Genomic DNA, 12,480 nt, shown 5'->3' on the forward strand with positions numbered 1-12,480 from the left:
AATTCTGTGTATATTACAAGTCATTTTATTAACTATTAATTTAATTTTTAATATAATACATATATTTGTTTTTTTGTGTGATATGATTTGGTACCAGGGCAGACACGACCTCAGGAAAGTAGGAACTAAAGTGTGTCGGAACTTTTCTGTTCATACGTAGGTGGGGGGGCAATACTGCGGGTGCAACAAGCAGAGAATGAAAACAAATCTAGTCGCCGGTCGCCTGTACTTTAATTCATTATTATATCGTTTCAGATAAATACAGCACGACTTTTAACATGATGTATTTTTGACGGTTGTTCCGAATAGGAGGTTACACCTCGCTGACGTCATTTCTCCGTTTGAAAATGGTGAGTTGTAACTGCCCATGTTACGTAATCACTGCAGCCGTATACAGCGACAGCTAGCTAGTCTAACGGGCTATGAAAAGTTTAAGTATTTTCAGATTTGGGATGGTAGAACAACGAGGTACAATGTGCTTTCAGTCAAACAGATGATGTTTTTGTTTTATGATGTGAAATCCCTCTGAACACGGACATTTAATCCGACTGTGCTGCTTTATTAGGCACTATAGGCACTACTTCACTATAGACTAGAGCTAAATGTATGAGCACTGTTGTTCGAAGCCAGTAAATTAGGCCTAATTTAAGGCTTTATGTAAAAAGAAAAAGAAAAAAGTGATATTAATTTCCTTGAAATAACAAGTCAGTTTAAATGCAAGTGAATGTAGATTTATTTTAGTTTATATCGCTGGAAACAAACATTTGCCTGTGAAGAAATGCCATGTTTTTGCATGTCCAGCTAACTTGGCTAAAAGGCCCATCTCAGGGTTTGACTCAATTAATTTAGTTTAACTATACCAATTACACTCTGTCTATTTTACCAAAAGTACCGAATTACCAGGAATGTGCAGGGAAGTCTTTAATTACAATCAAATTGCAGATATGTAAAATAAATCATTACCCAAATGAGTTTCCCCCTTGGCTTCGCATGCAGATATACCACATCCCCTGGATCTACACACCTGTGCGGACTGTCCTGGCAATCTGGCACCAGCTGACTAAGACCGAGGTGAGGAAGCGTTACACAGCTAAGCAAACATAATTGTGAACTGAAAGTGTCCATGCACATGAAAACTGAAACATATTCCAATGTGAAGCCTCCCTGCTCTCTTCCTTCCCCTGGGACTGTGTCTGGATATGCAGTAAATTAAATAATAACACTAAACTCTCTTGTGCACAGATCCCAGAGCTGGCCAAGTGCTCGGTGCTAATGAGGGAGCGCAGCAGAGTGGAGGAGACGATCCATGCCATGCAGCGTGCAGGTGCAGGCAGCCTGCAGGTGAGTGGACTGCAGTGATGTTTCATGAGGAGTGGGAATATATTCTGAAGCTAATGAGGGAAATGACACCACAACACCAAGCATCTCTGCATAGAAGGAGGCAGGTGGGGATACTATAGCCAGCAGTTAATCATACACATGTATGTGAACAGAGACGATACTCTATGGTAGGTAGTCCAGACAAGAGCAGTCCTTTAAAATTTAAGCGTTAGGGACTGAAATGATATTTTCTTCCTGCTCCATCGCAAGAATCTTAGAACTCAAAGGAAGGCAGATTACTGATTACCTGTCCTGTCAGTTGTCCACTTGTTTGTTCATGTGATTTTGATTAATAAACTTTGAGAGTTTTGAGCCTTTATGATTGAATATGAAAAACCAAGAGTAAACCCTGCCCCCACAGCTTCAACCAAAGAGCATTGTGTGTTTGCTCAGTTGTAAATTGTCGTTCCTCCTCAGGTAATCTCAGACTTCGATATGACACTGACCAGATTTGCCCACAATGGCAAGAGAGTGCCCACCACACACAGTAAGCACATGGACCACAGATTACTGCCTCTGTGAAATGATATGTTATCCTTTTGTCCTGCACTGTTGGCGTGCGTGTCTTGTGCTTCTCTGAAACTCTTACAAACATGCCTTCCTTGCTTTTTGCAGACATCCTGGATAACCGGTTGTTGATCAATGAAGATTGCACTAAAAAGGTAAACATGCTGCACCTGTAAGGTCATTATATTTTATAGAATTTCTAGATTACATTATAGATATTTCCAAGCCATGAACAACTAGATAAACTCAAATCAGCAAGTACATGTTGATACTTCGCTCGCTGGTGGTCTGTAAGTATGTGTTCACTATGTTTTGTTGCTCCACTGTAGATGAGGGAGCTGTTGAACACCTACTATCCCATAGAGATTGACCCTAGCAGGACTGCTGAAGAAAAGCTGCCTTTCATGGTGGAGTGGTAAGAAACAGACAGACTGATGTCCATAATAATCTTTTGTCATACTATATGATTAGTGTGTTCTTCGACAATGAGAAACCACTTGTGATGACTTTTGTCAGTGTTGTTTGGAGCAGTTGGACTCAGACATTTCAAGCATATGTCTTCAGTATTTTAAACAGTCAGTGTTTAGAGCTCCAGTTCCTGAAAGGACTATAGAAAGTCAACCAGACCCGACACAGCTGTTACATTTGTCTTGTGCTGCTCTCTGCAGGTGGACTAAAGTCCATGAGCTGCTGATTCAGCAGAGGATCAGGAAGGACATGCTGGCCCAGGCTGTCAAGGACTCCAGGGCTATGCTCAGGTACATACTGTGTTAAAATTTCATATTAACCAAGACCCTCCTTCTCTATAGAAAACATCATTTATCCACAACACCTCCAATTGTAGTAAATCATTGTAGATTTTTTGTTAGTTTTTCATCATACTCAAGGCAGGCAATTGTATCCGCATATAAAGCAAAACACTTAATTTTTTAACTTTATGAGATTAATAATCCACAACACTCGCTCCATCCTTGCATGTGAACAACTGAGCCTTTCCAGGATGCCCCTTTCATCCCCAATCATGATACTATCACCTGTTACCAATGAGCCTGTTTACCTGTGGAATGATCCAAACAGGTGTTTTTGGAGCTTTCCACACCTTTACCAGTCTTTAGTTGCTCCTGTCGGGACTTCTTTGACACCTGTCGCTGCATCAAATCCAGAATAAGCAGATATTTACAAAAATCAATTAAGTTTATGAGGTCAAACATTAAAAACATTTTCTTTGCACTGTTTTCTCTGAGTCTATATCAAAAAGGGATTAGCAAGTTATCACATTCTGCTTTATTGATGTTCTTCACAGCTTCTTAACTTTCTTGGATTCTGAGATGTACACCTCAGGATGGGTAAAAATCTGGATGTGCAGTAAATTAAAGTGGTGTTTTCTCACATAGTTGCTGCTTCCTGTGTGTGTCATCTCTTCAGGGACGGCTACAAAGTGTTTTTTGACCGCCTGGAGGAGCACCAGGTCCCTCTGTTGATCTTCTCAGCTGGTGTTGGAGATGTCCTGGAGGAGGTGATTCAGCAGCACCACGTCTTTCATCCCAATGTCCATATCATCTCCAACTACATGGACTTTGACCAGACTGTGAGTCTGACCACACCTGGCTTTACAGGGATTTCATACCAAAACCATTTCTTTCCATCAGTTTGTTGATTTGTTTTTATTGTTTATGAAAACCAGTAACAGAATAAAGGAATTACATCAAGCTAGCACAAAGCTAATAAAATAAAAGCAAGCAGTATTACTGGTGTAGTATTTTCCATCATGTGTATCATGTTACTCCTCTTGGCTGTTAATAGTGATCAGAAAGCAGAATTTAATACAATTTTAGTGCAACATTACCATGGATTTTAAACAAGAACCAACATGATTTTACTCCAGCAGCTTCGGTCTTTGTATGAGGTTACAGCAGTGCTGGAATGTAACTCTGTACTTATACTCAGGTACTATACTCAGGTACAAATTTTGAGCTGCAAACAGGCTGTTTTCCTTGACTTTTTAGAGATTTGTGGCTCTTACAGGACAACATTTAGATTAGATGAGATTCAACTTTATTGTCATCGTCTGAGTGCATCACAGAGACAATGAAATGCAGTTTAGCATCTAACCAGAAGTGAAGTGTAAATAGATTTACATATGATCTTATATAAAATCATGCACTGTGGAAGATTAAACTACTCAACAGTGAGCTCAACCATAAACAGCATTGAAATGCATCATAGACATTACTTACAGCAGAAATATTAATCCATATAAGAAAACACTGACAGGGACCTTTTTACTGCACAGTGAATGCTTTTACTTCATATACTTTGGGTACATTTTGCTGATAATACTAACATACTCAAAGATTTCTAATGCAGCACGTATATTTGAAGTATTTTTACAGTGTGGTATTAGTATTTCTTCCACCACAGTACCTTAACTGAACGTTGTCTTGTTAATAAGGGGGTCCTGCGAGCCTTCAAAGGCAAACTGATCCACACCTTCAACAAGAGGGAAGGGGCTCTGTCCCGGGCAGCTGGCCTCAGAGAGCTGCAGGGTCGACCCAACGTGCTGCTGCTGGGAGACTCTTTAGGAGACCTGACCATGGCTGACGGGGTGTCCGAGCACCAGAACATCCTCACCATCGGCTTCCTCAACGACCAGGTCAGACCAATGCACAGTGTTTTCCTGAGATTCCTCACATCAGCACGTTGAGCCTCAGAACGAGGGTCTTAGCTGTTTCTGTGGTGTCTCTCAGGTGGAGGAGAGAAAAGAGTCGTACGTCAGCTCCTTTGACATCGTTCTGGTGAAGGACGAGACAATGGACGTTCCCAACGCCATCCTCAGATACATTACCTCATCGAGAGACAGCAAGTAAGACACAAGGAAGAAGCGGACACTTTAGGACAACTTCACTCCATTCACCATGATGCATGCTGGACAATCACACATCATCACTTACTTTAAACAGAGTAAAACTCTTTCTTCTTTTTTATGGAGTCCCCAGGATGTCGCGATAGCACAAGAATAGAATATACAAACTTGACCAAACTCAGCGAAGGCAGGAATTTATGTCGTCTTGTTTCAAGTGCAGCAGCTCAGCAACCTCTTGAAAATGTCAGTGTAAACACTGACAGATTATTTCTAATTTTCTGTCCTCTTTAGGTCAAAAAAAGTTCTCATTTTTACTATTTTTAATACAAAATTTTACCTCACGGTATGAGGGTGGACTGCATTTAAGATCTTTTGCATAAAGCTCATGTATTAGAAATGTTTCTTGATCTTTCATGTATTCTACTCCATACTGTCAGTTAACTTGCAGGGTGCAGTAAAGCTGAGTGATGCTATTAGTCTTTAAGCTATTCTAGCTGCTAATAAGTGAGTTCATTTAACCTTTTTTTTTTTTTTTTAACAGTGTGAAGAAACACATTCATGTTAGCAGTCCTAAGAAGGGAATATAAAAGCGTGATGAGTGTGTTTCTGATGAGTGTTTTTGTCTTCACTGAAATGCTGTGAATTAAAACTTAACATTAAGCTAGGTGCTGTTGAAATAGATGAATATGGACCTACTTGTAGTGAGCTAACTTGTTAAGTTTAGTTTATTCATCACACATTGATATTTTCTTACAGGAAAACGATGATGTACTGTTAAAAAAAACATGTCTTGGATGTCATATGTGACTCTAAAAAATGTGAACTATCCCTTTAATCAGATTTTACATCACCTCTGCATGTTACTAATGTCTTACAATGACGCTAAGGGTCTCATTAGATGGCCGTGATTCACGTTTTTCAGTCTTAGCACACATGCAGGTGTAGCATGTGTTGAGATTTTCAGACATTCCTGCATTAAGTTAATTACCTGCTGTTCAAAGTAACTGTAATACTTTTACTCTGTTACTAATTTGACCCCAGTGTTTTAGGCTTTTAGAGCAACTTTTTAGTGTAAAAGCTGCCCATATGAGTTATTGTATAAATTAATTTCTGGTGCAGCAACACATGCCAGATGTCGATTTCTAAGGAAAAAAATGAAACAACTGCTTTCTTAAAAACATTTTAATGTGACTTTCAGGGACAAAAAAAGGTGCTTGTTTGGTTTTCTGAAATACAAAAATCAAAAACAAACATTCAACACAAAACTCCACAAAAAGACCATTTGCACTCTTTTCCTGCTCGATGTGGTACAGAAAGCATTAAACCGTGATGGAAAAGTCTCTCATTGCTTGTTTTTTTTAAGGTGTTGGGGTTTTTCCCTGAGAGAGAATGAAAGGATTTGTCCTCTTCACAGCTCCTCGTGCCTCACCTCTTCCCTTTCCTTGTCCTCCTCTACCTTCAGTTTGAGCTCTTCGGCCGTGATCACTCCGTCTTTGTTTCGATCCTGGTTCTTGAACATGTCGGCAATAACCTGCTCCACGATCTGTCCAGGCTTTATGCGACCTTTGCCCTCTGCCACCTGCAGCTTGATGAACTCCCCGAACTAAAACGTGTCAAAGATAAAAGAGGGTCACTCACAGGGTGCACCACTTTAAAACCTGTGTCGCTGTTGAAGCGTTAATGAACGTGTATCATCACAGTGATCTTAGAAGGTAAAAGACAATTATTTCTCTGCATGTTCACTCTTGTGTCGCTGCAGTCTTTGTGGTAATCCGACAGCGTTGTAAGCGTTCTAAGACTGCTGTCATGACTTTTACATAAACGTAACGTTTATTTGACTTGACAGATTTCAGCAAATTAATGTAAAGAGGTTCATTCTGTGGCTTTTCTTGAGCTTTCAATCACATCACATGATCTTGATCAGTAGATTGATTTTGTGCCTTCCTGCGCATTTTAAGGACATTTTTGTGAATATTGGCTTCCTTACATTGCTCAGAAATTTCCATGACAGCTGAGCAACAATCTGCTGCAGATCCAGAGATATGATTGAAAGCTCAAGGATCAGCCGCGAAAAGGGCCTTGAGGGGAGATTATTTACTCATATGGTATTTCTGAGGAATAATGACACAACCAACAGTGTTGTTCTTGATAAAACCACCAGATGGTGCCAACATACAAGTTTTCAAATCCTAGTGGGTTTCATCAAAGGATTGATCGCTGATTTGACTCTTTTTTTTTAATTCTACGGTTTTATTTCACTGCATTTTAGAGGGAAATACTGTAATCCTTACTTCACTACCTTTCTGGGTGCGGTGTAGTTGACAGTAACTTCGCAGATTGTGATTTTAGCTAAACCTTAACAAACAACAATAAAGTCCTACTTAGACTTGAAAACATCACTAATCGATAATATAACGTATATAATGAATACATTTTCGACATAGCAATTACTTTTACTTTTGATACTTCAAAGCGCATTTTTCTACAAAATGAATTCTGAATTGATGACTCTCACTGGCAACTGAGTATTTTTTCCATGGTGGTATGGCTATTTTTTCTCCACTACTTATCAAAAGTAACAAAAAGCATGAATTTAGGCAGTCAACATGTGGGATCCAGAATATTTAAGTTAAACGTTAAACTAAAAGACGTCAGGTGACCATGTGAGGAGAGATATTACAAACCACCCTGTTCTGTCTGCTTCTTGAAAAATAAAACTGTTTAGGGGTCAATCGTCGGCCATGTGAGACGATGCAGGTGGTGGTCACAGTAACGTACCTCCTCCAGCGGCACCTCGTTGTTCTTGTTGGTGTCCAGGGCTTCGAACAGGTTTGCAGGACTTTCCTGGAGCCACACGAACAGGTAGCCGGGCGGCACCCCCTTCTCAAGTCTCACCAGTTCAATGTCAAAGACCAGCACGGCGCTGCTCGGCACACCAGTGGCTGCCGGATGGAAAGCAACAAAAACGCTGCTTGAGTATTTACCCTGTGGTGTTTGTGAAGAGTTCACCTCTGCATATGCAGGACTACTTGATTATTTATTGTCTAGAACAGGTGTAAATAGGTTGAATCTACACGTTTTAAGTCATAGCTACAAGTTGTTAATGTTTAAGCATTATTGTTTTCAGTTTTAAATTATCACTGATTTTTTAATCAAAAGACCAAAATAAAGTATAGCTCAGGACTTAAAGAGGCCTGTCGGGGTTCAAAATAACAAAAATAAACTTGTCTACAAAAGTCTGATCTTCTAAAAAAAAAACACTGATATTTATATTTTCTTCGTGCAGGCAATTAGGTCTGAAAATCTTCTCATGAAAGTCTGACATCCATGCAAACATTAACTTCAAAAGCCTAAAAACTGGTTCTGATGTTTTAGACGCAGCCTAATAAACATCATAAATCAGATGAATTATCTGTGTTCAGTGTGGTGATCTTTCAGGTCTCACCTCCTTTCTCTCCGTGGCCGAGGTGAGGTGGCACCGTCACCACCCTCCTCTCTCCCACGCACATGCCTCGCAAGCCCTCGTCCAGCCCGTCGATCACCTTGTCCGACCCCAGCACAGCATCCTGAATGTGCTCATAGTCGTGTCTGAGGACGAGGTTGATCCCACAGATTACAGTGGGAATTCATTTATATTGATCTAAAATAAATACGCAGCGTCTGAGGGGGGGGACTCACGAGGAGAAGAGCGGCGTGCCGTCCACCAGGGTGCAGTTGTAGTGGTAGTGGACGAGGTCGTTCACCTCGGTGGTCTCGTTGCACGTCTCGGGTCTGTGGGTGATCTGGATGCCAATTGTGTCGTTGGGGTTGTGGAAGTCGATGACGTGAATGTCGAACACCAGCACAGTTGACGGGGGGATGACGTTACCTGGACGGACCACATGATGATGACTCATATTCAGATACGGCACTAATATTTAATAATAACATTAATATCCCATCAAATTTTCGTTCTGTTTTTTTTTTAATTATCTATTTGGTTCGACCCAAAATCTGACAAAACAATGGAACAAACAAGCAACAGTCATGACTAAATAATTCAAACCGACAGCGTACTGGGCGCTGCAGGAAAAGCTACTGTCACTGACCTGCTCCTTGCTCTCCATACGCCAGGTGTGGAGGGATGGTGACCCTCCTCCTCTCCCCACTGCAGACCCCCAGCAGGGCCTGGTCCATGCCCGCGATCACATACCCCATCCCGATGTAGGTGTTGTACGTGCTATTCCTCTGGTAGCTGTAGGAGTAGATGAGAACAGTTTATCTTCAGTTAGTAGAATTCGACTGAAGCGATGGGTATGAACCCTTCGACCTGAACTCACCTGGTGTCAAAGGTGACTCCGTTCAGGAAGGTGCCATTGTAGTGGTACCGGATGTAATCCCCAGCCACAGTCCTGCGTGTGCACGACTCAGGCACCACCTGCTCGTCAATGGTGACGTTATCCTTCGGGTTATGAATGTCCACCAACAGGACATCAAACACCAGCGTCGCCTGGGAGGGAATCTCTGTACCTGGTGAGCAGAGGGCAGGTGGAGAATTTCAACCTTCACACCTCCCGACATCCAGCAAAAAACGGCATTTTATAAAGAGGGGAGTTTTATTTTGCTAGTTTGGGGAAAACAGGAAGTTCAATACTGTAAATGTATGTTCTATCTCTACATAAATGATGAGAGAATTATCTCATCTTTAGCCTTGGCCTGCAATCCTGAAATGGTTTACTCTGTTTTCTACCTTAAAGGTGCTTTGTGGAGTTTTCTTGTAAACAAACAAAGGTTATGTTTACATTCTCAGTTTCTCACCAGAACTCACTGTGTACATCCCAGAGGCCTAACAAACACGGTGAATGCATTTCCTCCATCATTAATCATGTGCAAAGCTGCTTATGTCATGTTGAATTGTGTATTGTTTACATTCACAGGCGTCCTCATGTAAACAGACAGGGACCCACTCCTGAAAACACTGCTGTATAGCGATAGCAGCTTGTAGTGGCAGGCTAGGGGAGCTTTAAGTGCTCTGAAGACATGTGTATCATTTTATTGATAGGGTGTGATTTGGGGGATTTGTCTGCTGACTCCTTGTCTTTGTAACATTATTAATTCCTCTGCCCTCTAATCCGTTGGTGTTTTGAGGGTTAGGCTGTGAAGCAAGGACACAAAGTCATCATTTTCTCTCTCCTCCGCTGTCAATTGTACTTGCCTGATCCTTTTTCTCCGTAAGCTTTGAAGGGTGGGATGACAATATGTCTGATCTCTCCCACACACATGCCCAGCAGGCCCTCATCCATGCCTTTGATCAGCCAGCCCTCGCCCACTAAGGTGTCCTGAGTCTGCTTCCTGGTGTAACTACGTAGGGCTCATACAAGCGCAAAGTCAAACACACAACACACCTGGATGACAGTACAGACACAAAAGACATGTATTCGCATGAGGCTTTGTGGCAGAGCGTCAGATAGGGATGAGACTGTGGGGGTCTTGCTAGTCACTTTGTATATTGTTATAGAGCACTTTAAACAGGAAGCCATTCCCCCAAAACGCCAACAGTCATCCAAGTCAGAAATCACCTGGAGTCGAAGACGCTGCCGTCGAGCAGAGTGCCGTTGAAATGGTAACGCGCGAAGTCAGTGCGCATCACAGAGCGCTTGCAGTCTTTGGGAGTGCTGATGGTTTTAGTGACAACCAGGTCGGCTGTGTTCCACAGATCCAGCAGGTGGACGTCAAATATCAGGGTGGCGTCTGGAGGAACCACATCGCCTGTAAACATGATCAGATGAAGGTTAGGATGCACGTAAAGAGCAAAGACATCAGCATTAAAGGTGCAGTGTGTAGAATTCAGGGCATCTATTGGCAGAAATGTATTATAATAATTATTATGTTTTCGTTCGTGTAGAATCACCTGAAATTAAAAACCGATGTTTTGGAATGAGCTCTTTGAGAGCTCCACCATGTAGCAGCACCATGTATCTACAGCAGCCCACAATGGACAAAACAAACACTGGCTCTCAAGAGCTTCTGAGGCGAGGGGTCTTCAGTTGGTTGCGATCTGAAAACTCTCCACTAGATGCCACACATGTTTAAATTACAGGTTAATGTGTTCGTGGTGCACGGCAGGGTTTCCACTGCTTTGTTTGTTTTTGTGAAAAAAATGTCTAAGTTACATGTGTACATGTTTTCCAGCTTTGCACGTTGCTTTCCTCCCCCTGCTGCTCTGATCTCCCTCTCTCTCACTCCTCTATTGATTCAGTGAATTAAGGGTTTATCTCAACCAGCGTTAGCAGCGATTACTGAAACCCTGACAGATGAACCAGGAAGGTTTTTGGTGAGTTTTATTGTGTTTCTGTCGAGTTTGAATGAAGTGGGTTTTATGACGATAAAATTACTGTTTCTATAAATGGAGTCTGGTGAGTTTGGCGAGAGCGGCAGCTTGTGGTTAAACAAAAAGGATCTTAGTCTTAAACAAAAAATTATCCTCCCCATAATGTTGTCAGACATTTCTAACAATCTGAGCCTGGCAGTGGCAAATACAACACTTTTAGTGGATGAACATTGATGGTACGCAAACATCAGGAGGCATTACACTGCAGACTGTTTCATGGCTGCCGGCTGCAGCCTCTCACTCAATAGTAGACCAATTTCAGAAACTGGTGTCCCCATTTGTCACTTTCACATGAGAACGTAGGAAAATAAGGTCCATAAGAACATGTTATGGTAAAAGTAGCTGACAGGAGTTTCTCCCATTGTTGGAGACATCAAAATCTTGCAGGACACGTGGACCCGGACCATAACCCTGATGCATCGCCACAAAGTTTCAGCTGCATTTAAAATGCAATTTGGTCACTGAAGCATGTGATTATCATTTAAATGACTTTAAAAATATACACATTTGGGAGGAGGGGGCAATGTTTAACCTTATATATTAAAATGTGCACAGTTTTGACAGTTTTCTGAGTGTTTTATTACTTTTAGACCAGGTGAGTTTAAACTTTCATCCGGGGAAATTAACCTTTTTGAAACATCCCTAAAACCTGTGAGACTAAGTGGTCTTGTTCTTTGCGTTCCAGTGCTAATTAGCAAACGATAGCATGCTAACATGCTAAACTAAGATGGTGAACATGGAAAACATTATACCTGCTTAGCAAAAGCATGTTAGCATAATAATGATAGCATTTAGTGAAAAGCACAACTGTGCATGGCTGTAAAAAACTGTGTGGTCTTGTTGGTATTTAATGATTATATCTCATGGACCTCAACACTTGCACAGGCTATGAAGAGTCTGTCTTTTCTATGTAAAGCACTCACTTGGTGCATGTGATTTATTTCTTGTAAAGCACTTTGAGCTGCAATTCCTGTATGAAAGGTGCTATACAAATTAAGTTTATTTCTATTATTATTATCATTACTATTATTAATATTATTATTAAAAGTCTGCCAAATAGCAGAGAAGATGGGGGTCCAGGGCCAAAAATAAGCTATCTGGAACTCTGCCCTGACCCAGGTGTGATGTATTGTCATTTTCAATAGATGCAAATTCGTTTAAAGGTATGGCGCCATGTAAGCCTGAAATTTGTCTCTGAACATTTCACAAATCATCATTGCTCTTTAAACCTGCTGCACAGCTCCGACCTCCCTCTAGTGCAGAAGCAGATTTACCTGCACCGGTGCTTCCGTAGGCCAGGTGAGGCGGGACGGTGATGGTTCTGCGCTCATTCACACACATGCCCTGCAGCCCTTTATCA

At 41.5% G+C, this 12,480-nt stretch overlaps 2 protein-coding genes across 4 annotated transcripts in view; one reads left to right on the forward strand and one right to left on the reverse strand.

Moving 5' to 3' along the window:
* The first annotated feature begins 170 nt into the window (after positions 1-170).
* LOC139349666 (7-methylguanosine phosphate-specific 5'-nucleotidase-like) lies at positions 171-6,090 on the forward strand. 2 transcript variants are annotated; one of them, XM_070990621.1, is made up of 10 exons: positions 171-350; positions 997-1,071; positions 1,243-1,341; positions 1,798-1,867; positions 1,996-2,042; positions 2,217-2,302; positions 2,556-2,645; positions 3,313-3,475; positions 4,340-4,540; positions 4,635-6,090. In XM_070990621.1, exons 1-10 carry the CDS (start codon positions 348-350, stop codon positions 4,752-4,754), a joined length of 954 nt encoding a protein of 317 aa, XP_070846722.1. In that variant the 5' UTR covers positions 171-347; the 3' UTR covers positions 4,755-6,090. The 2 variants fall into 2 exon arrangements, with proteins under 2 accessions (XP_070846722.1, XP_070846721.1); XM_070990620.1 differs by lacking the exon at positions 171-350 and having other exon boundaries at positions 991-1,071.
* fkbp10b (FKBP prolyl isomerase 10b) overlaps positions 6,051-12,480 on the reverse strand; it is a 7,193-nt gene continuing 763 nt past the window's right edge. Inside the window, exons 2-10 of one of the 2 annotated variants that reach the window (XM_070990618.1) lie at positions 12,395-12,480; positions 10,309-10,498; positions 9,945-10,090; positions 9,070-9,259; positions 8,839-8,984; positions 8,429-8,618; positions 8,196-8,338; positions 7,529-7,692; positions 6,051-6,353 (exon numbers count right to left, since the gene is read on the reverse strand). The exon at positions 12,395-12,480 is cut by the window's right edge and continues 60 nt beyond it. In XM_070990618.1, the coding sequence (XP_070846719.1) occupies positions 6,159-6,353; positions 7,529-7,692; positions 8,196-8,338; positions 8,429-8,618; positions 8,839-8,984; positions 9,070-9,259; positions 9,945-10,090; positions 10,309-10,498; positions 12,395-12,480 (1,450 nt within the window). In that variant the 3' untranslated portion in view covers positions 6,051-6,158. Of the gene's footprint in view, positions 6,354-7,528; positions 7,693-8,195; positions 8,339-8,428; positions 8,619-8,838; positions 8,985-9,069; positions 9,260-9,944; positions 10,135-10,308; positions 10,499-12,394 lie in introns of those variants that run through there. The other variant, XM_070990619.1, reaches the window with a different exon arrangement.

Source organism: Chaetodon trifascialis, chromosome 21 (assembly GCF_039877785.1).
Source record: "Chaetodon trifascialis isolate fChaTrf1 chromosome 21, fChaTrf1.hap1, whole genome shotgun sequence".
Lineage (NCBI taxonomy): Eukaryota > Metazoa > Chordata > Actinopteri > Chaetodontiformes > Chaetodontidae > Chaetodon > Chaetodon trifascialis.

Bases quoted from the DNA above. Each gene is read 5' to 3' on its own strand.
- LOC139349666 (XM_070990620.1), top strand. From the start codon at position 991: ATGCAGATATACCACATCCCCTGGATCTACACACCTGTGCGGACTGTC. The intron at 1,342-1,797 runs GTGAGTGGACTG...GTTCCTCCTCAG, and splicing joins CAGGTGCAGGCAGCCTGCAG to GTAATCTCAGACTTCGATAT. The intron at 4,541-4,634 runs GTCAGACCAATG...GGTGTCTCTCAG, and splicing joins TCGGCTTCCTCAACGACCAG to GTGGAGGAGAGAAAAGAGTC.